General features: G+C 42.9%; 2 protein-coding genes across 2 annotated transcripts; one reads left to right on the top strand and one right to left on the bottom strand.

The window, feature by feature from the left end:
- Positions 1–7286: 7286 nt before the first annotated feature.
- Positions 7287–12362, bottom strand: si:ch73-264p11.1 (uncharacterized protein LOC100000923 homolog). Its single transcript, XM_063206259.1, has 4 exons — positions 12212–12362; positions 10686–10749; positions 9338–9500; positions 7287–7360 (listed from the first exon to the last, which is right to left on the bottom strand). The coding sequence occupies exons 1-4, from the start codon at positions 12343–12345 to the stop codon at positions 7317–7319; spliced, it is 405 nt and encodes a 134-aa protein (XP_063062329.1). The 5' UTR covers positions 12346–12362; the 3' UTR covers positions 7287–7316.
- Positions 12363–14653: 2291 nt separating this feature from the next.
- plcxd2 (phosphatidylinositol-specific phospholipase C, X domain containing 2) lies at positions 14654–24129 on the top strand. The gene is made up of 4 exons (XM_063206257.1): positions 14654–14993; positions 15315–15781; positions 18010–18251; positions 21871–24129. Exons 1-4 carry the CDS (start codon positions 14894–14896, stop codon positions 22022–22024), a joined length of 963 nt encoding a protein of 320 aa, XP_063062327.1. The 5' UTR covers positions 14654–14893; the 3' UTR covers positions 22025–24129.
- The last annotated feature ends 1781 nt before the right edge of the window (positions 24130–25910 follow it).

Below are 25910 nucleotides of genomic sequence, written 5' to 3'. Positions count from 1 at the left end.
GTCCATAATAGTGGCCGACACATGGGGGTTTGTTGATAAAAAAAAATAAGAGATTGTAATGAATTTCGTCGCCAATTAATAGCTATTATATCATCGGAATGACATTTAATTTGTATTATGTATGGTTTGGAAAACAAATAAAAAAAAACACATGCATCACCGGTCCATGTCCAATAAGATCCTGTTGTATGCATTGCACCACGACCGTGACTGAATGGACTCGTCTGGATAGTTTGTACCACGTGACTGTCTGCTCCGCCCACGTAGACACAGATGTCTGGTTGTTGTATTACAGTGTGGCACTTCTCTTTTTTTCTACGTCAAGAAGCCCGAAGACAGCAGTTGGAATGGATGTGGCCAGGCAGATTAGTAAAGAAATTAATCTCAGATTGACTGGCTGAGAAAAAGTGGTAAGTGTTGCGTAGGCCTAGCTCTACACAGTACACACCAAGCAGACTGACATGCCCTATGTCCCAAAGGGCCTGACAAGTAGGCTAGGCCACGATTCAGTGAGACAAACACGCCAACCCATCATGCCAATTTATTTGTGCTATATGCTTTTGTCTTCAGTTGAAGAATATGGAGTTGATGGCCACCGCCTCTGAAAATCTGACAAAACCACAACAAAAATGTAGACATACAAAGTAAGACTCAGAGGGTCATGAATGGTGAAGCGGCAGGTTGGATTAACCTACTAGACCAGGAGCCCAGGGGGGTGAGCCTAGTTGGGAAGGTTACCAATTTTTATGGGTACTATGATGTCTGGTATGGTCCCCAGATAGAGGAACAGCACGTCTGCCGGGTTCCCTGTGGTGGGTGTGGCCAGGGGGGCTGTAAAACTGGCACCCCAAAAATGGGCTAGATCAGTTGGTGAGGTTACCACTTGGAACCTGCTGTAAATTGTTCATCATAGTCCCCTGATAGAGAAATGACCACTGCCAGACATTTTTAGTGGTGGGTTACCCCCGGCAGACGCCCCCGTATGATGACACCCCCAAAAATGGGCTAGATCAGTTGGTGAGGTTACCACTTGGAACCTGTTGTAAATTGTTTGAGATGGTCCCCTGATTGAGGAATGGCCACTGCCAGACGTTTTTGATGGTGGGCGGGGCTTGCCAGACATCATTAATTGGGGGGTAAAAATGGGCTAGATCAGCTGGTGAGGTTACCTCTTGAAACCTATCCTGAATTGTTCATCATATTCCCCTGATAGAGAAATGACCACTGGCAGACATTTTCAGTGGTGGGGGACCCCCGCCAGACGCCCCAATATGATGACACCCCCCAATATAGGCAAGGTCATTCACATAAGGTTTGAACCAGACATGGTACAAAAGACAAACGACACACCACTTTTTTTTTTTTTTTAGATAATTCCAACGTGGGGAATTGATTGGAAGGGTCAACATGTTCATAGAAACTTGTTCTGGGTACTTTTTAGGACAAAAATGACTTTAATTTAACAAATAATACAAATCCGGACAGGAACCAGTTTGTAGGCCTTCAAAATCAATGCAAATATGACATGTTTCTGACTTAAAAGTGCATTTTGTAGAATGGTGGCCAGAATATTTCATTAATATTTACAAAATAGTAAACCAACATGTATCATTAGGAACAAAGTACAGTACGTTTTGCTGCTTAAATGTCTCTTTCAAAATGGCAGACAATGGAGAACAATGGAAAGTGCAATTTTCCTAGTCATAATGAATACTTAGAATTTGATGTTGGTAAGTATTCATAAAAAAAGATAATATTTTGAATGGGCGGTATGAATTCTGGGAAATAAACAACCAAAAATATTACCCTGGTGCACCTTTAAGTAATGCATGGAGAAATTACGCTGACATTGAAGGCCTGTGAATTGTACTAAGAAACAGCAATGTGAAATTCCCACTTTCCAGCAGTTCTGAAGATTTAGAATGAAGATACTCGACATAGGCATACACAGGACTGACATTAAAAGACAGACAGTAAAGTGGAAGACAGGGCTTGTAACAGTATATAAGTATTGAGAAATAATTAAGTGAACAAATAAAAAACAACTGAACATTTGACACTGACAAATACATCCTCCCTATCCTGTTAAATTACTACCAACCATAATGCATCATGAAGTGCTTTGAAGGGCATGTCAGACATCCAATAATAAATTCATTCACCCTCCCAGGACCTCTTCTTGTTCATAAGGCAAACAGTGCAAAGGCATCAAGAAAGTTGTTTTCGTGGGGGTCATCTGTGTTCTAGGGCCAATCTAATTTCTTCACTGCTGTTGTATTCCACTGCTGGATTGCAAACTCTCCTATGGCCTCATCCATGTCCCTTGGTGTACTGGCATGTCTCCTAGCATCCCCTCCATGCTGTGGACTATGGTAGGGGACACAGCAAACCTACTTGCACAGAGCACATTATGAGACAACTTGAATGAGTGGCACTAGCTGAGCACAATGTTCATGATGGATGGGAGGAGAAATACTTGCAAGGATTGAGATTGGCCCTAGAACACAGATGATCCCCACTAAAACAACTTTCTTGATGCCTTTTTTTTACATGTTTGCACAGATAGACACACACCTAATAGCCTACCTATGGAATTGGTGTGCACAGTGACTGCATCTTTACCTGCAGTATTCACAAGGACTGCCTGGGCCCTGTAACATACAACACACCATTATTATGCCCCCACATGGACATGCTCTATGGGGTTAAGAACAGAACCGAATCTTAACCTTGAAGGACAACACACATCTTTTAAAAGTTACCCAACCTGTGGGGTTTTGTTAAAGTACACCAGGATAAGACGTTAACAAACTTAATATTAAACAAAGTCCAAATCATAATGCCTAAATACAAAAACCCTGACTGGTGCGGCACCAGCCACAGGTCCAAATAGAACACCTATGAAGAACCGTCAGTTCCTTCAGCTTTTAAAGGCAGCTTGATTGCAGAGTCAGGTGCCATCAATTAAGCCACTCCTTAACACCTAATCGAGGTCAATTTGATAAGCTGGAGAACAAGGCAAAACAGGACATGCATGCAGTCTTCTTAACACCATACATGTCTTCTTGTTGCTGCTGCCCCCAAGGAAAAGACACACAAACATACATGGAACTGCACTATACGCATAAATGGCGTGACTTTTGTCATGTGCATTACACCCCATTTTGGTTGAAAACATTGGGGGGAAAGCCAATGCAAGTCAATTGACCTGTAGACTAGCATTGTTCATGCTCAACATGCCGAAAATGTGTTGTGTTGCCGGCTATTCAAATAATATAGCCAAATAGCCGTGGCTGAAGCATGGACTGTGTTCATTTAGGCTAGGCGATGTAGCATGTAAGTTAATGAGACATTCGATTTGTTTTCCCTCCCAAAAGGGGCTTAACACACATTCACGAGCAAAGTACCCAGACGGCCGTTCATACGTATGTGACTGCAATACTCACACCAACTGCCTGGGCACCTGCAATATGCAACACACCCTGCTGCTTCCAAATGTTATGACTTGATAACTGGAACAACAAGTATTTCTTAGTACTTGTATGCTGTTACTGGTCATGTCTTGCACTTTAATGTCTGTTCGTTAATGTTGGTCCTCCTGTATATGCCTATGTTAAAGGGGTATGCCACTAATTTTGGGCTTAATACAGTTAAATCGTTTGCCAGGGTTTATAAAGGTGGTTAAAACAAGACACTACTTAAAACAAGACAACGCCTAACATGAAAAATAAGGCACTTTACCACCTTTATAAACCCAGGGCAACGATTTTAACCGTATTCAGCCCCAAAATAGTGGCATACCCCTTTAAGTATTTTGCTTCTAAATCTTCAGAACTACTGGAAAGTGGGAATTTCAAATTGCTGTTAACATACAGTGGTGCAGTAGTGCATAGTTGTGCAATTTCTTGGTATAATTCACAGGCCTTCAATGTCAGCGTAATTGGTCCCTGAATTGCTTATAGGTGCATTGTGTAATATATTTAGCTGTTTATTTCCCAGAATTCATACTGCCCATTCACAAATATTAGCCTACCTTTTATGAATATTTACCACCACCATCAAATTCTAAGTATTCATTATGATTGGGGAAATTACACTTTTCATACATGTAAAGGGGGATCTCCTCAACATCTTTAGCTGCAAAACCTATTGTACTTTGGTCATAATAGTAAATATTACTTTATTATTTTGTAAATATGAATTAAATATTCTGACCACCATCCTACAAAATGCACTTTTAAGTCAGAAACACGTCATCTTTGCATTGATTTTGAAAGCCTACACACTGGTTCCTGCCCGGATTTGTAATATTTGTTAAAGAAAAGTCATTTTTGTCCTAAAAAGTACCCACAACAAGTTTCTATGAACATGTTGACCCTTCCAATCAATTCCACACGTTGGAATTATCTAAAAAAAGTGGTGTGTCGTCTGTCTTTTGTACCATGTCTGGTTCAAACCTCATGTGAATGATCTTGCCTACAGTATATTGGGGGGTGTCATCATATTGGGGCGTCTGGCGGGGGTCCCCCACCACTGAAAATGTCTGCCAGTGGTCATTTCTCTATCAGGGGAATATGATGAACAATTCATGATAGGTTTCAAGAGGTAACCTCACCAGCTGATCTAGCCCATTTTTTACCCCCCAATTAATGATGACTGGCAAGCCCCACCCACCATCAAAAACGTCTGGCAGTGGCCATTCCTCAATCAGGGGACCATCTCAAACAATTTACAACAGGTTCCAAGTGGTAACCTCACCAACTGATCTAGCCCATTTTTGGGGGTGTCATCATACGGGGGCGTCTGCCGGGGGTAACCCACCACTAAAAATGTCTGGCAGTGGTCATTTCTCTATCAGGGGACTATGATGAACAATTTACAGCAGGTTCCAAGTGGTAACCTCACCAACTGATCTAGCCCATTTTTGGGGTGCCAGTTTTACAGCCCCCCTGGCCACACCCACCACAGGGAACCCGGCAGACGTGCTGTTCCTCTATCTGGGGACCATACCAGACATCATAGTACCCATAAAAATTGGTAACCTTCCCAACTAGGCTGACCCCCCTGGGCTCCTGGTCTATACAGGCTAGATATGGCAGCAGCCTAGGGCCCCCCACCTGCCAAGGGGACTCAAATTGGCTAAACTGGCATTAATTGCAGAATTGTGATGAGATGAGTTTTCAATCTTCGTAGGTAACACTCATTCCATCCTGGCTCAGAATTATGACAGTGTTCAAGCAATTTTATCATTGAATTTGCATTCTAGAGGGGCCTACAACAACCTGTAGCATAGGACCCCCGTACCATCTTAATCTGGCCCTGGTGAAACCATAGCAGACATCCACACTATTGTGTGGCATAGGCATAGCTGGTGAACCACCACAGATAGGCTACTGTGATGCGGACAATGCTGGCCTACTATAGGTCCCACAAGACAAAAATATGACAAATTATATGATTGCATAAATTATGAGAGAAATTGATGATTCTTTCATGCACAACACAAGGTTCAATGTGTTCATAACCATAAGTATAACAGCAACACCAATATAATAATAACACCAAGAAAAGAAACAAAATCAACACATGTAGCATTTTTTTTAATCATTTATCATTATATCATTTTTAAACCTGATTGTTTCCCCCTCATAAAACACAAATATCAGTTGTATTTTGTATACAGTATATGGGTGAAAGACGTGACACTACTTTTTCCCTATAATTTGTTTTAGTTGGAAAGGCAAAAAATTGAAAAAAGACTCACAACATAGGCTACTACTTAAATACATTTTATATTTTTTTGAGAGAATTTATTTTGATGTAATCAATTTTGATAGAATAATGAAGGTAAAGATAAAAACATGCAATATGTCAAGTTATGGAATGATAGCTGTTTTTGGCAAGGACACTTGTATTCTGTGTTTTTGAAAGTAAATAGGCCTACCTAATATTACATCCTTTATCGCCGTTATGACATTTGATATTTTAGGGGCAAACAGACATTCATTTAGTAAAAAAAAGATATTGAAAAGCTATTTGTCATTGCATGAGACACAAAAAATACAAAATATACATCTTAGAAAACCTTATGGAAATGTTTAGAATAATGTATTGAAAGTTTGAAACATTTCATAATTTTTCATTGTACAAATCCATTGTCACTGACCCATGTACGCTATGTAAATAAATTATACAAATTATGTACAGAGAATGGTATTATGTCTGATATATAATTCAGCCTACAATAAATCCATTTACAGTAGCTGTTGTGATCATGATGCTTACTTACTTCCACCTTCCGCCCAACTTTTCCACCCAAGTGCTGGTATGGTCATGGTATTGTATGAAAAAGGAAGAAATATGTGCACAAGCATTTGCATCATAATGGCAGATGGGAACATATGGACAGTGCACCTTCCAATAATACAACAGGTTGAATGTGTAGAAGAATTCCTACACAGATTCCTGCCAATTTCAACATGCAGTTGTATTGCTCATAGTGCTCTCGACTTGTCTTCTTTCCAAGATCCTGGCCATTCCTAATTGGGCCACAGGTTTGTTAAAAAAAAACAAAAAAAAAACATCTTTACATACTCCAAATGTGACCACAAAAGTTATGCAACATCGGCAGAGACCTTCCAACACAGCAATTACTTATTGGGATTATATTTGAGTATGTGAAGATGTTTTTTTTATGTAAACAAGCCATGTCCCCATCTGACCATGAGACACTGACACATGCAACAGCATTTGTCTCCTGCTGCTAAAAACAACTGAAAATAAATGTTAATGCAATCCATCTCTCAAATTAAGAGTGAAATCCATTCATGATCTCTTATAAAAGCCTTGGTTGCCCCCATGAAAAAAATACTACCTCCTGGTGTTAATCATGTTAACGCTTTGTCAGTTTCAACAGTTACTGTGTGTGCGTGTGTGTGTGTGTGTGTGTGTGTGTGTGTGTGTGTGTGTGTGTGTGTGTGTGTGTGTGTGTGTGTGTGTGTGTGCGTCCGCGTCCGCGCGTGCGTGCGTGGTGCGTGTGTGTGTGTCCGGCTTGATCCTAAAATGTTCCTTCTATTAGTAAATCTTTAAACTTGGCACAATGTATGAAGAGTTATGTTGTTCTGTGTGTGTGTGTGTGAGAGTCCGCTTTTGATGGTTTGATCCAAAAAGGTTCCTTCTTATAGTAGATATTTAAACATAAGCTATAGTACATCATATTGTAAAATGTAGGAAGACTTCTGCTCTCTCCACAGCATGAGAGCCAAACAAGACTCAGTCCATTCAATCCATTCAATCCATTCCCTCCATTTGTTGAATCACGATGGAAGAACCTCCACATATTCAGACGTGTCTCCAACATCTGCAGAAGAGAAGATTAGACATCATGAAACCATTGCACTTAGTGTCATCCAGGTCATCATTATCAATGGCTTACTCAAGGGCACTTCAGCAGCCAAGAAGGTGTAGGTACACGTAGAGGTAAAGATAGGATTCGAACCTGCTACCATCTGATCTTAAGAACGCATCCCTAACCATTTTTAGGCCACAGCTATACACAAGTCAATTGCCATACTAGGAGTCAAATCTGGGCAGCATGGGTGAAAACCAGGAATCCTAACCGTTAGACCAGGGGGAACCTATGTCTCGAGGGCCATTTACGGTCCTTGAGGCTGTCTTATCATGCCCCCTACATCATTTTAATGTCAAGCAGTTTCACATGAAATATAACATGTTTTGACCATTAAGATATGTTAGAAATTACATTTAAAGTACAATGACGTTACATTTCAGGGGACCTTGTGACGGTGGGGTCTGTTATAAAGGTGGATGCCTTCAATAGTAGGGCTAAAGTGCAGGGGTGCATGTTCACAGTATGGACCTTGGAGGTCTTAATGAAATTTGAAGTGGCCCCTCGAATGAAAAAGGTTTCCCAACCCTACGTTAGACCACAGTTATGTACAAGTGGATTTCTTGAGACATTTCGAATGACTTCTTCAGTTCTGATTCTCATGTGGGAATCTGAAGTTGTTTATCTTTCGAGAGTGGACCTGTAACACAACCCTTTTCAATATCATATGTCAAGGTGTTAATAGGGCTGAAATTCATTGAGGTGGTCACAAGCTCCTAAAAGAAGTCCAGTTAGCTTACCTACAAGTATACTCTTTAGAAAACAATGTTGGCAATGTCAGAGTTTTTCCCACACAAACAAAAAAATAAAATTCTTGCAGGCCACTTGGAATTTCTAGTGGAGTGGTCGGTATGCCACATTTTTCTACTATGATGTTTTAGGATCTGAAAAGACCCACTGGATATTTCCCTTGGATGATACTGCTGCCTGATTGAAATATACAGTTAATGTGATGATGGATAAGTCTTGTCCATTCATTATGAACTGTAGCCTTCAGTAATCTCAAAAAATGAGATACACAAACAAACACACACACACACACACACACACACACACACACACACACACGCATACACACGCACACATATGCACACACATCCATACATTGATGTCATCTATAATAAAAAAGACAATTGAAAGACGTTTTAACCACTGCAGTCTGGTCTTCGTTAGGTGTCACACCTGACGAAGACCAGACTGCATGGTCGAAACGTTGTGTTAATAAACCTGGAGCAGCAACAGTGTGCGGGCCTTCCTTCTTTTCATGTTTAATCGTGTTTAAGTCCGGCACCTGTCCAATCTGGATGTGCGCGCTCTCCAAAACGCTACTGTAGTTTTAACCACTGCCCCATGTCCACCACTCACTCCATAGTCTGCACTCTCATCAGCGGTGTTCTGGGCGGTACGATTACGAAAAAAATGACAATTATTATTTGGGTGAAAATTGAAATCCTGATTATTAATCACGATTATTAAAACTTAATAACTATATTTTGAGCAAAATTTTAAAATTATAAAATGAGAATACCAAGAATAACCAGAAATGTATTACATAAGGGATGAACAAAATAAAACTTTATTGTAATAATTAAATGAAAGACAGTAGCATGATGCTTGTGGGCCCACAGATTTTTGGCCAGAAATACCAGCCTTTCAACATGTTCTGTCTTCAAGGAAAAGTGTAGGCCAGTCTCTAAATTGCCGCCTGTGTCATCACGATTAAATCGTCACGGCCACGATTTTTAATCCCTAGTCTGGGGCAACTCAACACACGCATGCACACACACACACACACACACACACACACACACACACACACACACACACACACACACACACACACACACACACACACACACACACACACACACACACACACACACACACACACATTGATCCATACAATAATGTATAGTCTCTGCCACTCACTTTCATAGTCGGCACTCTCATCAGCGATGTGAGGGTCTGGCGGCAGCACTTTCCGCTTAACGCCATGCTTCAGGTGAATGGCCAAGCCTTGGTTCTTCCTCTTGTAGTGTGTGACCAGCTCATGCAGAGTTTTGAAAAACCTTTCCTCAACACCTTGACTAGTCTGAACGAAGCAGATACAAGAAACAAAAGTGAACGTAAGTTTTGACGGCCAACAAGGGTTGCAAACGGCAGAAGTGTGCCTGTGGATAGGCCTAGCTGTCAGTCAACTTCAAAATTGTTAGCGCTTAAATATTTATAGCTTGTGCATGCACATACATGATCAAATATGAACTGCGGACATGATGTAGGCCTAATATTTGCATGTGAAAGATGTCTGAGGCAGAAGTGTGTAGACAGTTGCCGATTGTCGGACAGTATTCGGTTTAGCCTAGCCTACAGTAAATTGTAAGCGCTGAAGTATTTATAGCTTGTGCATGCAGATACAAGATCAAATATGAACTGCGAACATGATGTAATATTTGTTTCTTATGCATGTGAAAAATGTCAGAGGCTCTATCAGTTTGTTTTTTGTAATTCTTAGCATTGCTACTTTGAAGGCTACTTACCCAAAACAGTAGCAATTGTTACTCCCAAAAACATCATGTATCGACCAGCTGTAATATCAAACTAGGCCTGTGTGTGTGTGTGTGTGTGTGTGTGTGTGTGTGTGTGTGTGTGTGTGTGTGTGTGTGTGTGTGTGTGTGTGTGTGTGTGTGTGTGTGTGTGTGTGTGTGTGTGTGTGTGTGTGTGTGTGTGTGTGTGTGTGTGAAGACACTGTGTTTTTATAGTGTGTGGTAGGCTATATGTATTTGCCGACAACATGGTCAGAGGCCTGTTAGCACTGATGAAACAGCTAAATGTGTGGGTTTTTTTTTAAATACATATTTATGTATATATTTTTAAATAACAAATCCCATCTCATCTGCCCTCACTGGCCCTAAAGGCCAGATAAAGAATTAAATGTCCTGGTGGTACTTTGCTTAAAAATATATACTATAAAATAGTATTGCCTATTTACAAACTTGACCTTTTTATGAATATTGGTCTGGTCTGACCAGAGTGTTGCAGTCAAAGATGTCTGATGTCGATCACTGGTAATTCAAATGGTGCATCAAAGCTTTTTTCATTTGTGAATGGGCAGCATCAATTCTAGAACTAAACTACTAAAAATATTACAAAGTCTACCTTTAAGTCTTGGTCACAAGTAATACTCATAGGCCTATTTGTGCCTCATATTTGCTTTAAAAAAATTAGGCTAGCAACAACATCAGAAAATTAGATGAAATTGACATTTTCCCCAACCTACCTGTAATGTGTAATGTCCATGATGGGTCTGTAATATCCTATAGGTGTAGACTATCCGCTGTTTGCTGCATGTGAACACATGAAATGGCACATTAGGCATAGCCTCGGATTGCATAGAGGTCATTGGGTATACAAAGTACATTGTGTTGGCCTCCTTAGATGGCTAAGCCCTCTCATTTTAATGTTCATTTGGGAACGCCAAGATGTCCTGCAATATGTGGAGGAAATGTGTTTTGTCTTCTGAACAGTTGTATAAAGTAGAAGTAGATACTGTACAAGTAGGCCTAATTATAACACTAGTAGCATGTTATTACAAAGTTGAAACCGTGTAATCTCATCACACTATGTAATTACATGTAAGACTAATTCTATTGCTAGCCTAACTCTGCTTCTGAATACTGTTACCAGAGCACTTTTGAATGAAATGACATGCATAAATGAGAATCTGTACAGGTGTTTTGTCTCAAACAGCATTCTGACATCTCTCCAGCTAAACAACTAGGCCCCACGTGTAATTTCAATCACGCTTTTGAATGAAATGACATGGATAAATGAGAATCTGTACAGGTGTTTTGTTTACAACAGGATTCTGACATCTCTCCAGCTAAACTAGGCCCCACGTGTAATTTTAATCACGCTATAATTTAACAGTGTGTTGCAAAACGTGTTTTGTAGCAGCAAATCACGAGCCAAGAGCAGCCCTTGTTTCTATTATTGAGGGTGTACAAGTAGTAATAACTTAATAACCAAAATGTCTCAATGCATTCCACTAAACCACATAATTCACCATAGCAGATGACACATTATGTTTAGCAGATGCTTTTATCCATAGCAACTTACTGAAGAAAACGGCGACATGTAGAGATACATATGAAAATATGGCTCATGGTTCATGTCTGTGTTCATACTTTTGCTTACTTTTTTTTCTTACTATCGTGCATATGAGGTTATAGCTGTATGTAGATTCATTCAGAGAACTGGCTCTCATGCGTGGTTCTGGCTAACAGTTACAAGTTATCTCTAAGCAATTGATCTGCTCTAATTAATTTAATCATGATGAGTGATCGTTTGCTGGTGCAAAATCTGCATGTATAAAAGACTAAACTTTTTAAAAAGAGACTTCTAACATTTTTTAACTTTGAAACCATTTGAAATTAAATATCATTGACAAACAATCAGAGATGTCAAAAGTTTAAAAAGAAACACAGTTTCCTTCCAACACAGGTTACTGATCTGAGTACTAGTAGACCTGTGTACCTTTGTTACGATCAAATATTTGTGGTGGGTTCTTGTTGGGTTTTTAGTGTTTTTCAGTAACAACACGGTGTATCTACCTCATTTACTTTTATTTTTATTCTTACTTTTGACACCTCTGCAAACAAATAAATACTTGAAATACCGGTAGCCTACTAGTTTTGCATGTGCGAAATGGACCACTTGTGTAAAAAGTGTCAGCACAGAGAAATTATTATGAAGTATGTAAAATTCTGATGAAATCTAAAGTGTTTTTTGGAAAGGCGTACTTACAACACACACAGGCACAGAGCTCCTTGGATGGTCTCGCTGTCTCTAATCAGGTAGCTCCCATCTTTGCTCTTCTTGGCAAGTAGCTCCTCGCATTTAGTGCGGCTTATAGGTCCATGATAAACTGGGGTGTCCATCTCATGTGTCCGGTGGGTGCACTATGACACCACGGTATGTATTCACACAACCATGCACACACAGCCCACCTGCATCCACACACACACACGCCAACAAAACTCACCCCCGCAAATCTGCTGGTCTAAGGGAAGGTCGTTGTCATGTCACTTTTAATTTCATGTGAGCCTTTCACACAGGAAACTCCTGTGTGTGTGTGTGTTTGCACCGTGTATGTCTCGGTGTGTGTGAGTGTGCATCTGTCACAGCACGCGCGCGCATGCATGTGTGTGTGTGTGTGTGTGTGTGCGTGTGCGCGTGTGCGCGTGTGTGTGTGTGTGGTCCTGTCAGTGTGGTGAGACAGAGGCACGAGGGTGGAGTTAACAATGTCAGTGCAGCACATAACAAGAAAAGAAAAAATCGGCTGAACACAATTGTAGACCTCATTACAAGGTCTATTAGCCCAATTACTTTTTTATATAGCCTATATAGTTCATTCTGGGGACATGAAATTGTGCATGCGATGACTGTATAGCATCTCTCCTCAGGCACAGCATAGCATACAGCAGTGCTTCTCAACCTTGTTTGACCCCAGGTACACTTCCTTCAATGGAAATGATGTCAAGGCACACGGACCAATGAAAATGTTTTTTTGTTTTTTTTTTTGCACAGAGCGCATGTTATAACCTTACTCTCAAGTTTTAAGCCTCTGTGTAATGTAATGTAATATAGTTGAGTCTTTTCAGCAATGAGTGTACGGCCCTGCCAGTGGGCCCATCTGCGCAAAGAGGTTACAAAAAGAGACGAAAATGTAAAACTCTGGACACTGACCCCCAACACCATAGCTCTCACTCTCAAGTGGAATAGTTGTGCCGTCCAAACCTCAATTCATGCCTCCACCCTCCCCTACGGACTGTGACATATCATGGTTCACTCAGAACAGTAGGAGTGGAATTATAAATGTCAACTTGGTTAGTCATTAAGCCATGACATTAGGAAGCACCTTTTGTGAAAATCCTGTGACGGAAGTAAGACCTCAACAAACCACTGCTACCAGTACCACACACAGGAGGGAAGAGAAAGAGAGAGAGAGAGGTTTTTTTTAATGCTTGTGAGGAACGTCTTCAATCAACCTATCAGACTACGAAACAAAAAATAAACATACACTGTTCAAAGACCAAAACAAACCCTGACCATAACCTGTCAGTAAAGATATTATGCCTACTATATTTATTTTTTTGCACTTTTACTTTTTTTATAACAACAAAATGGCCAATAAAATTCTGTTTGAAATTGTGAGGATGACCAAAATGTCTTCATGTCATTTATTTTCTAGTTTTCCCATTGTTGAGGACATATGGACCTTACAACTACAGTCTCATAGTACATGCTGAGGTGTTGATATCCTACTGATTGTTGCACAAACATACACAGAACCAGCGAATGATGTAATGATACTGGGACCGCATCTCAGTCAGGGGCAGCTGTGGCCTAGGGATATAGCCTATAGAACCAGGGGCGGAGCAGAGGGGGGGAGCATAGGGGCCAGGAACCCCCGGCCTCACCACTTGGGGGCCTCTTGTAGGGGCCCCATTCTATGATATTTCGTGGGCCCAACACCTCTGACACATCCCCCCCCCGCCCCAATACCAGTGCTCCGCCCCTGTATAGAACCCTTTGTTGTTCAGGGTTTGTGTGTTTGTCACCCAAGACAATTTGAAATGAAATACAGTAGAATAAAGTGTAATTATGTTTAAGGACATATAGAGGCTCTGGCTGCAGGGCCCCCTTGACCCCTTAGCCCTGTAGGCCTATGCAGTAATCCTTCTCTCTCTCTCACTCACACACACACACACACACACACACACACACACACACACACACACACACACACACACACACACACACACACACACACACACACACACACACACACACACACACACAGAGAGAGACAGTAGCCTATCTACTTGTTGGCTGCCACATCAGACTGCATGATTCTTTAGGATACACTTGAAATGCTTTTTCCAGCAGACCCAAAGTGAAATGAAATCTGTGTAACCAACAAGTATTGTTGTTACATAGCCTATAAATTTGAGTCTTTGTGTCCATTCCTCAGATGTGTGGTGGTGGCGTTTGCATCCAGTCAGATGCAAATCAGTGAGCAATTTCTGACGTCAGTGTGTGCGCACCTGTTGCTTTCTCTGTAGGTGAGTGAGAGAGGGAGGAGGAGATTAGATTAGTGTCCGCGACCAAGATGTTGTAATTTATGCAAAGGGAGGAGGAGGAGTGGTACTTTGGATTACCAGAAGATTACCCTCGTTAGTGCGCGTCTGAGTAGCCGACGACAGGACATTTGGCTCGTGGCACGTTCAGAAGAGTTGAAGGCGCGGACGGGCCTAGATATTCCTCTGTGTACGGCTGTGTCAAGATTTTACAAGATGATTTCGAGAAGGGTGAGCCTCTCTGGAGTTGCGTGGATGTTGGTGTTATATGAGGCGGATGGGGTGCTGGACAAGTTTTGCTAGTATGGCGTGACATGACATCGTTCAAGGTTTCCACTCGGGCAACATGAAAACCAGGCCCATTGGCAACTGCAGCAATGCCGACTGGATGGGGTCACTCCCCGCGAAACTCACCTCGATGCCTCTCAAGCATTTGGCTGTGCCAGGTAAAACCCACGCAATTACGGACAAATAAGGATTTAGACAGTAGCCGTCATTGGGAATAACGTAACGCATTGATATTTTCCTGGTCACTCTTCCTTTCTTGTAATTTTTAAATGCACTACCAGGGTCGCATAGGCGGTTCTCTCGCCTTCTTTTACGCACACCTTGCTTTCTTACGTGGCATTCGCTACTCACGAATAACATGTTTTGAAACGCACCGTTTCATTGCAAAAGCAATTGGCTTGATTTCCCTTCTTAATAGGGAAATAAATAATATCCCATGTCAGTGAATGTAGACTCATCAATGTGTTTGTTCCTTTCAGGTTCTCATGACTCATTCAGTTTCTGGGTTGATGAGAAGGCTCCAGTTGGACCTGACCAGAAAGCCGTGGTGAAACACCTGGCAGCCGTGTTCCGCCTCTTGGCCAAAAAGGTGATGAAGAAGTGGTCCATGACCCAGAACCTCACCTTCAAGGAGCAACTAGACGGCGGAATCCGCTACTTCGACCTCCGCGTGTCTTCTAAGCCGGGCGAACCAGGCAACGAAATCTACTTCATTCACGGGCTCTTCGGCCATAAGGTGCGAGACGGCCTCAACGACATCAACAACTTTTTGAACGCTCACAAGAAAGAGGTGGTCTTCCTGGACTTCAACCATCACTATGCCATGGACGAGCAGCACCACCGCTACCTCATACGGATGCTGCAGGACGTGTTCGGCTCCAAACTCTGCAAGCCCTGCGTGGTGGAGGACATCTCCCTTAGCTACCTGTGGGAGCAGAAGTACCAGGTGTGTGTGTGTGAGTGCAGGCCAGGGTGTCCTCGAAATGGGGGGATAAAATGGAATTGAGTCACCAGGTCTGTTCCACTTGTTTTTATGTTGAGGTGGGGGAGTTGGTGCTGCTTATTGCTGGAGGCCTATTTGCTTATATTCAAAATGGCCTAATGAGTTTTGCATGAAGGGGTGGGACAGATTATCTGGTATCTGTAACAACTGGTGACTCGTATGTCAGAACCAATGATTATGGGTTGCAAGTAAATGTCACTCTTATTTTAGATTAATGGAATTTTCTTTCGACCAATCACTATATTTCTCACATCTGGAGTAACCACTTGTTATGAGGACACCAAATAGTCTGTCGCAGGGGCCATGGGCCTGAGCAAACCTGCCTTCTGAGTGACGGGGTCATAAGCTATTACACCAGAGTTGGAGACATGATGACAGCCAACACTGGGCATACAATGCAAATTACAAAGTCAAAGGTCAAAGTCGTCATCATGGAATTTTCAGTCAACAAGAAATACAAAGTAATCAACATTTCTCACTGTCCCATGTGTAGACAAGGGCAGGACAGACATTAAAGTGCAAGACATGGTGACAATATGAAGACATTTTGGGGTGTAATCAGTAACATTTTTATCAATCTGTTCTTCTGAGCTGTGAGCTGAAAAGCACATGTGATGTGATGTGATGTGATGAAAGGCTATTTTCAGCTAATCAGTTGTGTTGATGAGGCTAACAGTCTTATGGCAAGGCGGTTAAGAGATTACGCAGAGTCAAGGCAGTGTTTTCTATGCTCTCAGTCACTGGCATCACTGACGTACGGTAACACACTTTTTTCAATCATGCCGCGTGGGCTGTTGTGGGATAGGATAAATACAATGGCTTTTATTGTCACTGTTGTTCAGTATGTGCAATTTACACTATATGAACACAATGAGTTTGAATGCAGCTCAGTCCAATGCATATATTGACAACACAATGCGGTAGAAAGATAGAATAAGGTGGCCTACTAGTACTAATCAAGAAGAAGAGGGTGACTTGAGGTTTTTAGAGTTTACGATTACAAGTAGAGTTTACCCATCTCTCAAATGTCATTTTTTAGGAATTGAGGGATCAAAGCACAACTTGAATAACCTGGTTCTCATGCCGATGGATGTTTCTCCCGAAGTTGAGCGAAAATGCACAAGGGTCTATGTGAGAACTAGGCTTGTGTGTGTGTGTGTGTGTGTGTGTGTGTGTGTGTGTGTGTGTGTGTGTGTGTGTGTGTGTGTGTGTGTGTGTGTGTGTGTGTGTGTGTGTGTGTGTGTGTGTGTGTGTGTGTGTGTGTGTGTGTGTGTGTGCGCAAATGTGGTTTCTGCTTTTCCTGTTTTCTCACCCTTCAACACATTCAGGGCTAGTGATGGTTGAAAAGGGGGGCAAGAGTGTTTCTTTTACTCAGCATCTAACCCGCCTTATAAGAGGTCAAGGCCACGTCATTGCTTACTAAAATAAAAAAACACAGATTAAAAAATCAATGTGTGCAATGCCTTAGCAGAAGGTTCATAGACTTATAGTATCTAGACAGGGGCGTACCAGCAAATTTTGGGCCCTATATACAATCAGCTCCCCCCCAGCCATATATCTTCCTAAGTCGGGCTGTGTGTTGTCCCCCTATGGGGCCCTGGTGACCTGAACAACACCCCTGTATCTAGATATATACACATGTCTACAAGGTCATCATTTGTGGGCCTTGAGCGGAGGATGACAAGCTGGTCCTTGCCAGACCATGCCAGGTTGCTATGAATGTCTCCATGCCGATAATGGCATCTCTTCCGCCAACATGCTTTCACTTGCGTGAACTGGTTCCTACAGCTTCCATCAGGTCCTGGTGTACCAGATTGAGGTGTTATTTAAAGTGGAACAGCAAGCCAGTGGATGATGATATTCTTTAGGGTCTGTCCGTGCTACTAACTTTTTTACGTTTTTTAACGGTTTAATATTTTTAACTGGTTCTGAGCAGGGTCAAAAGGCAGTTCATTTTGGTTATCTCATCGGAAATGGTATTTGGTAGTCATTAGGATGCTCATTAGCTGATGTAACACATACAATGTAATGCTTCATTAACTGGAGACAATCAATGCCCCCCCATTGGACACACACACACACACAGGACTCTGAAATCAACTTTTCATCCCTCCTTTCTTCCATCCCTCCTTTCTTCCATCCCTCCTTTCTTCCTTCCATCCATCCATCAGGTTCTGGTGTTCTACCACCACCCTAGCGGCTCCGGGGCTCCGCACGTGTGGCCTGGCAACAAGATCCCGGCGCCGTGGGCCAACACCACGGACACGTCCAAGCTCATCTCCTTCCTGGAGACCACGCTGGGGGAGCGGGCCAAGCAGGGCGCCTTCCACGTCACCCAGGCCATCCTCACGCCACAGGTGCCCACCATCGTCAAGGGCCTCATCAAGGGGCTGCGCAACCACCTGGTGGAAAGGTGAGAAACTGCTAATTTTTATTATGAGGGGTGTTTTTGTAGAGGCCTGGGATTGACCATTATTGAGACTGTTATGGGGGCATGAAATAGGCCTTCATCTTGGAAAGCATGGAACAATATGCCGTTGCCATGTGGGTGGATAATGCACTGAAGTGATTTATTTGAGATACGAGCAATACAATATGCTATGAGCTAGTCCTCATCTTGTGTCATGTCATAATCTCCACCACCAGAAGGGGGCACTGTAGAATAAATACTACACTTTGCCCTACATGAGCCAACTGATCCATTCACCACCACAAACATGATCAAAAGAACAAGGGGATTAACAAAGTGAGGAACAAAAAAGAGAAGGGGAGGAAAGTGTCAACACGGGAAAGCCCAGCAGTTCCCTTCATCTTTACCATCAACACACCCCAGCCAACCTCTCTCTCTCTCTGTGTGCCACCCCCCCTCTCTCTCTCACACACACACTTCCTGTCTCTCACTCACTCACTTTCTCGATTTCTCTCTCACACACACATCTCTCAAGGTGTGTGTGTGTGTGTGTGTGTGTGTGTGTGTGTGTGTGTGTGTGTGTGTGTGTGTGTGTGTGTGTGTGTGTGTGTGTGTGTGTGTGTGTGTGTGTGTGTGTGTGTGTGTGTGTGTGTGTGTGTGTGTGGTGGCATCTTGGTGGCCCTCGTGGTGAGGAGTAGGCTCCGATCTGATCCTGTGTAGCCTGGTGACCAGTGTTGCCAGATTGGGCGGGTGCCCGCCCAATTGGGCTACTTGGGATGAGCGTCGGCGGGTAAAAACGGGAAAAATGGGCCATTTGGCTTTTTTTTTCAGTCGTTTTGGGCCCATATAAGTCAATGTAATGTATTGAATTTGGGCGGAATTTAGCGCATTTTGACGGTTTTTGAGAACCTTTTTGGGCGGGATTTGGTCAGACACATCTGGCAACACTGCTGGTGACCCTTTCATCTTCAGCATCAGTGAATAAACGAGAGAAAAGATGGAGGGGATGTGGAGGGTGGAGTGATGGAGAGAGGGAGAAAGGGATGGAGAGTGTGGATGAAGAGAGAGAGAGATATAGAGAGAACAAAGGGAGATGGAGAGTGGATGGCTGTTACCCACCCATGTAGAGGCAAATCATAAGCAGACTCAGGGGAAGTGTAATTGCAGAGTTTGGTTTTAGTGGTTCATTTGTGGAAATTAAACATGGATGCTAGTACGTAATATGTACACATGATATTGCATCAGGCCTCCAGATAATTGCAGCTGGTGGCAGTAGCTGAAAACAGGAGTCATTCTCCTGTTTTAAGCGATGGAGGCCTAAGCGATGGAGGCCACAGACCTACGTGTATACATGTATTTCATTCAAGCCCTCCAAAAGGCAAACTGCTTTTCAACTGCCGGACAGAGCAACATGGTATCATGTAGAGTCCCTGCACATGATTAAAAAGGCAATTTCGGTATCACTAATAACAGTCTTGTCAAATATCTTCTATTAGACTAAGATAACACAAAGCGGCAGGAATGTTGCTGTACTGACAGCTTAGGGTACAGCAGAGCATTTTTGCATTTAGCAACAGAAATCTGCCAGGACGGCCGGAGAGCCTGATTACGTGATAAAACTGCTGGTTTTTTTGCAGCTTTGTAGAGTAATCATGCAAGCCATTGCTTGGAATGCAATGCAACACGGAATGCACTACCGTGAAATACAAACACCTTTGCATTCTGCCACACTGTTTTTCGACAGATTTTACAATGTGCTTAGTCCTGAGAGCTGCCTTGGAGGAGATGGTGTATTTGTGAGCCAGTGTGTGGAAGGAGGCCTGTTTGTTATTTCAAAGCAAATGTGCAGCCATGGACCCTCATTTCCTTGTTTTGTTCGAATGGTCACAGAGAGCATGGGGTAAATGTAGTGGTTCTCAACCTTTTTTTTATTTATTTTTTTATTTAAAAAAACAAAGGCCCCCTTGACATAATCATAAGCCTCCCAACGCCCCCTTGACCTCATCATAAGCCTGTCAAAACCCTCCTTAGTTTTTTACAAATTAAATTGACTATTGTCCCCTATTTTCAACCTGTCCATAGGGACTTATAGTAACAGGGCATTTGTTACAGTGTTTGTAGCGGTGTAGGGTTAGGTATCATGCTCAAGGGCACCTCAGCCATAGACAGTGGTGGGAGTGAAATGGAGAGATTCGAACCTGCAACCCTCTGATTAGGCCATGTTTGCCCCAGTTTGCTAAGTGTACTTGTTTAAGTAAAGCATGAAATGAAAGTAGGAGAAAGGTGAGGGCTTGTGGAGTGATCAGGAATAATCCTACTGTCTATACTCTCCCGCCTATATCCTCTTCTCAGTGTCCCATCTCGTTAACCCCCTCTGCCATGACTGTATCACACCACCAACATATGCATAGCTCAGCGGTTCCCAAACTGGGGGTGGGGGGTGGAAGGATGTTGTGGAGATACTGCCCGGGCGGTTGTTGAGAAAAGGAGTTGTTTTACATAAAATCTTGAATAGCTTTCATAACATAACAGTATTCACTTAAATGGGGGGCATGAAAATATTCTGAGGGCCATAAGGGGGTCGCTGCAGAAAAAGTTTGGGAACCACTAGAGTAGCTTATACAGTGTGTCTTCCAACACTTGGCTTACAATATGTCTGTCTCCAAACACTCATGCTGCCTTAGTCTATAGGTTAATGTCATTTTAGCAGTAGCACACGACAGGGTGGTGCAACCACAGCTAATGCCACTATTGTATGGATTAAATTATGTTTCTGTATTTTTAGTGGATTATCTAAGAAACCTATTCATTGCAGTACATTAATTACCAATATTACTAATTAATTTGGGCGTTTATGGCTGAGGTTGTACCACCCCGCAAAAAATGTCATAGACCCTTGTATTATAATGTTTCCATGCACATGTGTAGCTTTAAGTATGTATCCAACACCCATGCGTAGCTCTTTTGAGAGCCATGAACTTGAAAACGAGTCTTTTCAGAATGTATGGCAGTGCCAAAGACTTGATATCAAGTCAATTGCGTTTTTTTATGGGGGGGGGTGGGGCCTAACACGTTGATCTGGTATGTTTGTTGTTCACATGGACAAATAACTCAATTTTTTATGGCTCTTGAAAAATCACTCAAACGTTGAAAAAAGCCTGGCAACCCCCCGGTCTGAATTTGAAAATGGCTGGCACTCAATGAGTTAATATCTCTCTAATACCCAATTTTGCATGGTAGGGGGGGCTCATTAAGCTTATCTAGCCAGCCAGTTCCAACCCATTTGATATGCTGACATTTGGATGAGGTTGACCAAAGCAAAGCTGTCAGCTGCCCTGCCCTGATGTTCAGTCAAGACTGTTTAGCCAGACAATCACAAGCAAGCACATACCTATGCTTAGCTCTCAGCAAAAATAACACCTTACATGAGTATATCCCATGCTGAAAGAAGACCCTGGCCTGTATGGCTAGACATTGCTCTTAAATGAAATGTTTATTTATTTCATAATGAGATCATTCCCCTGATACACAATACAGCACTTTCAGCATGGTTGAACCAGTGCTTACCACTGTTGAAAATTGAAACTTGTTTTACTGACACCTCATTTTAATATTTCCTCAGGAATCTGCCCACCATATTGACGTGGGTGGAGACTCAGAAGCCAGGTGTGGATGGAGTGAACATCATCACCTCTGACTTTGTGGAGTTGACAGACTTTGCCAGCACTGTGATCAAGCTCAACAACCACCTGCTTGACGAGAAGTCCGCTAGGTGACCTTCACAGCCTGGTATCTCAGGGAAGGTGCATACCGTGCTGTGATGGGACCCCACCTTCTCAGCTGCTCAATGACTAATCTTCCAGATTACTTATGCAGCCAGGAACCCAGATGAGTGCTCCGTCCAGGTGATATCTGGATTCAGGTGACATACGGTATGCAGCCAGGTACCTTCTGCAGTCAAGTGATCTCTGCATCAGGTATCTGTCAGATCAGGTTCCTGCTATGATGGGAGCCTCTGCTCTACGACAGATCTTCAAGGTGAACTACTGAAGCCAAGTCTCTGCTGCATTGAGGTACCTCTCAGGCCAGGTATGAGGAACATGCTTTGATGGGACCCCAACCTCTTACAGGTCTTACACTCAGACTTTGTCAGTACTGAGATCAAGCTTAACGGCCACTTGTGCAGCCAGGTACCCTCTGTAAAGGGACCCCAGCCAGTACCATGATCAAGATTGGCCAGGACCGTGACTGCTAACTTGACGATAAATCCGGTAGTTGACCTTGTCACCCACAGACTCAACTGACCTCTCTATGCAGATGATCTCTAGATTCAGGCAACCTGTGCATCCAGGGACCTGCAGTGATGGAACCCCCAGCCATGGTCTCGCATGACCAAGGATTAGCGGCATTTAGTCTCCATGTTTAAGATTGTTAGCCAATCTCCAGAGGTGTGGGCGGAGTGAGCAACATCACCTCATTCTCTGTGGAGCTGGAGGACTGTGTCAGGTGATCACTGCAGCCAGTTACCTGCTGTGACCTAGCCCCCACCCCCTTTATCCAGACCCCTTCTGGCCGTCACATGACCATGGATCATCCACGTTTTATCGCAAGGCAAAGACTGACTGTAAGCTAATCATCAGACTGATGTGTCGGTGGAGTGAGCAACACCATCTCTGGCTTTGTGGAGATGGTCTGGGCTGTGTCAGGTCACAACATACGTACGCACCAGTTACCTGCTCTGATCCCTTACTGGGGTGTGGGTGGGGGTGTCACATGACCATGGATCCCTTATTAAGGCACAAAGCTAAGACTGACTCTGACGTGTGGGCAAAGTGAACATCCTCCCCTCAAACTTTATGAATCAGTTGAACTTCAAATCCAAATTCATCAGTGGACTTCTGTAGCTACCTGACCTCTGCTGTTCAGCCAGATATCTGCTGTGGCAGTAAGGCCCCACTCCCTTACCCACGACCCCCTAATGACTAAGGATCATCCACTGACTATCAGCCAATTGTTAGTGGATGGTATGGCTAGACTGATCCTAAACAGACTGTGATGTGGTGGACTGGACACCATATAGGGAGAATGATGCCCAGCTCCTTCCATAATGGTGACCATGGTGGACTTGATAACAACATAGGGCCCTGCGTGTTGCCCTTTCACTGTGACTGATGAGGCATTGGAGCCCAGAAATGTAATGAGGTATTGTATTATGGGATGGTATTATTGGAAGCAGGAGCTTGACGGGCATCAGGCTGTTCCCAGTGACTCTTGCACCTAAATGCTCAATTGCATAATGTGGCTGTTATAAACAAACAGACTTTTTTTTCTCCTGAACTTTCATGTGTATGTTTGGCATGTGTGAAATGACCCCGACAAGCACACGCTGCAGTGGTGAGTTTTACTCCTACTGTTTTAGTGTTCAGTGTGTAATTTTAGTCAGCCTAGTTTACTTCCAAAATGTGTGCTGCCCATTCTCTAATTTTATTATATGAATATGAAGTAAATTATATTTCCTAGTCTGACCAGAGTAGGATTTACAAGATGTCAATGACTTATTATTGGTGGACTACATGGAGAGGTTCTTCCTATTCATGTATGTAAAGTGTAAATGTCTAAGGGACATAATGGATACTTACAAATCGATTTTGGTAGTGAATATTCATGACAAAAATGACATTTGAGAATGAGCGGCATCAATTCTGGAAATAAACTACTGCACAAATTACACATTGGACATTTTAGATTGTAACCTGTATCGTCTCAAGACTCACTACACCTGGACTGCTGGGAATGTTTGCGGTTTCATAGTGATTTTATAATTTCATACCCTCTGACAATGACCATACAATTGCCAGCAAAACAAAGTTTTGCAAAGTTGCTACCTGTCCTTTTTATTTGTTATTTATTCTATTTTTTCATCACAGTGTGTTTTAATATCTGATATTAAAATAACACAATAACTAAACTAACGGTTCTGTAAAGAGTTACATGGTGTTATCATTGTGAAGTCTCCTTTTGGTAGTTTGATAGTGGTGAAGAGTCTTTATCTCATTCCCATTACATTACACTTACCTGATGCTTTTATCAAAGGGACTTTTTACGATTTCTTTATTTTTAACTGCAAATACATCCTTCCTTTCCAATGATGGTCACATGTCTAGACTAATCCCCCTACTCACCTTGACTAGCACAGAGATTCCGAACCTTTTCCAACCTGGGGCCCTCTTGAAATGTTCAAATGTTCGGGTCCAACCTCTGACCGTTGCAATGCAGCTCAGATAAATAGTCAACAGCAACACGTACACAAATATTCTTTTGATTTTTAGAAAATGATATCAGGAATTATATCACTGTCCATCAGTGGGCCCCAGCCCATTGTTTGAGAATCAATGGACTAACAGATGTGCAATGTGAAACTCTGACATCAGACCCAGACATAAAGTGGAGGCAAAGCGTAATTTAGGAAAAGCTTACCAATGGCCAGGCCCAGGCTGAGATATTTCCTCACAGTTGGTATTTTTTTCTACATAATATGTGAAACCAACTGACCAAAAATGAGCATGCTGCCGCTTCTGCCTCCTTCCCTGGTTCACCACAGATGGGCATGGTGAGGTGCTGTGGTCTGAGGAGTGATTCACTCTGGCGGTGAGCCAGGAACAGACAGCATGCTGAGAGATATGTGTTGGCATAGACCTACTCCTCTGTTTTCTGTTTTTGCTGTTGGAAAGTGGGTTGGCCCATCCCTGCGGTTTGCAATAAGAGCTGCGAAGAAGGTGGCCATTACTGTTTGTTTTGTTTTCCCTTCCTGGGTCTTGTAGAGTTTGAAAATGATAAAGGTCCACAACACTGTTATGCTCCCAAAAAACAAATGGCAGTACAGTTTGTCCTTCCGTGCCCACCATAGATTTTCCCACCTGAGCGATACATGGGCCAACCCACTTTCCAAGAACAAAAACTGAAAACAGAAAAGTATGCCATCATTGTTGTTTTTTTTAAATAACACCTCTCTCGTGTCTAGCTGGAGCATTGCAATTCGTCCCCCTGTGCCCACCGTAGCTGTCCCCATCTGAATCCTGATCTTGTGGTGCATTACATTACATTGCACGTACGTAGCTGCCGCTTTTATCCAAAGTGACTGACCGATATTACAGGGTATTGGTTACAGTCCCTGGAGCAGTGTGGAGATGGGTGCCTTGCTCAAGAGCACTTCAGCCATGGAGTGAGGTAGAGAGTGGAAGGGTGGGATGCAGACATTCTGATCTACAGCCCATCTCCTTAACCACTAGGCCACGGCTGCCCATGATACTGTAGCAATCGCCCTTTGATGTCCCAGCTCTGTTTAGAGGTGACTCTGCGTTGCTTATTACAATGGGTATTGTGGCAAAGCATTTACAGGATATGTTCACTTGCTCCCCCGTGACCAAGCCTAATGGAACAATGGCGTGCAAACGACCCAGCAAAGGAAGAGGCCTTGTGCAGGACCTTCACAAGGGTGCAGCCCAGGGCTGGGTCCGTCATCTGGCATACACTTGTCGGCCACTTCATTATGTACACTGTGCTAGTGCTGGCTTTAACCCCCCTTTGCCTTCAGAACAGTCTTAACTGCCTACAACAATACTTGGGTAGGCTGTGGCATTCCAGCAAAGACCAATTGGTACT

The sequence above is a fragment of the Engraulis encrasicolus genome, chromosome 9 (assembly GCF_034702125.1).
Source record: "Engraulis encrasicolus isolate BLACKSEA-1 chromosome 9, IST_EnEncr_1.0, whole genome shotgun sequence".
Taxonomy (NCBI): domain Eukaryota; kingdom Metazoa; phylum Chordata; class Actinopteri; order Clupeiformes; family Engraulidae; genus Engraulis; species Engraulis encrasicolus.
This window is presented reverse-complemented; position numbering and strand designations above follow the sequence as displayed.

Coding starts and splice junctions, on each gene's coding strand:
- si:ch73-264p11.1 (XM_063206259.1), bottom strand. CDS start 12,345: ATGGACACCCCAGTTTATCATGGACCTATAAGCCGCACTAAATGCGAG. Junction 10,750..12,211: donor GCTCTGTGCCTGTGTGTGTT/GTAAGTACGCCT, acceptor GTTCACATGCAG/CAAACAGCGGATAGTCTACA. Junction 7,361..9,337: donor TGAGAGTGCCGACTATGAAA/GTGAGTGGCAGA, acceptor TCTCTTCTGCAG/ATGTTGGAGACACGTCTGAA.
- plcxd2 (XM_063206257.1), top strand. CDS start 14,894: ATGAAAACCAGGCCCATTGGCAACTGCAGCAATGCCGACTGGATGGGG. Junction 15,782..18,009: donor TGTGGGAGCAGAAGTACCAG/GTGTGTGTGTGT, acceptor TCCATCCATCAG/GTTCTGGTGTTCTACCACCA. Junction 18,252..21,870: donor CGCAACCACCTGGTGGAAAG/GTGAGAAACTGC, acceptor ATATTTCCTCAG/GAATCTGCCCACCATATTGA.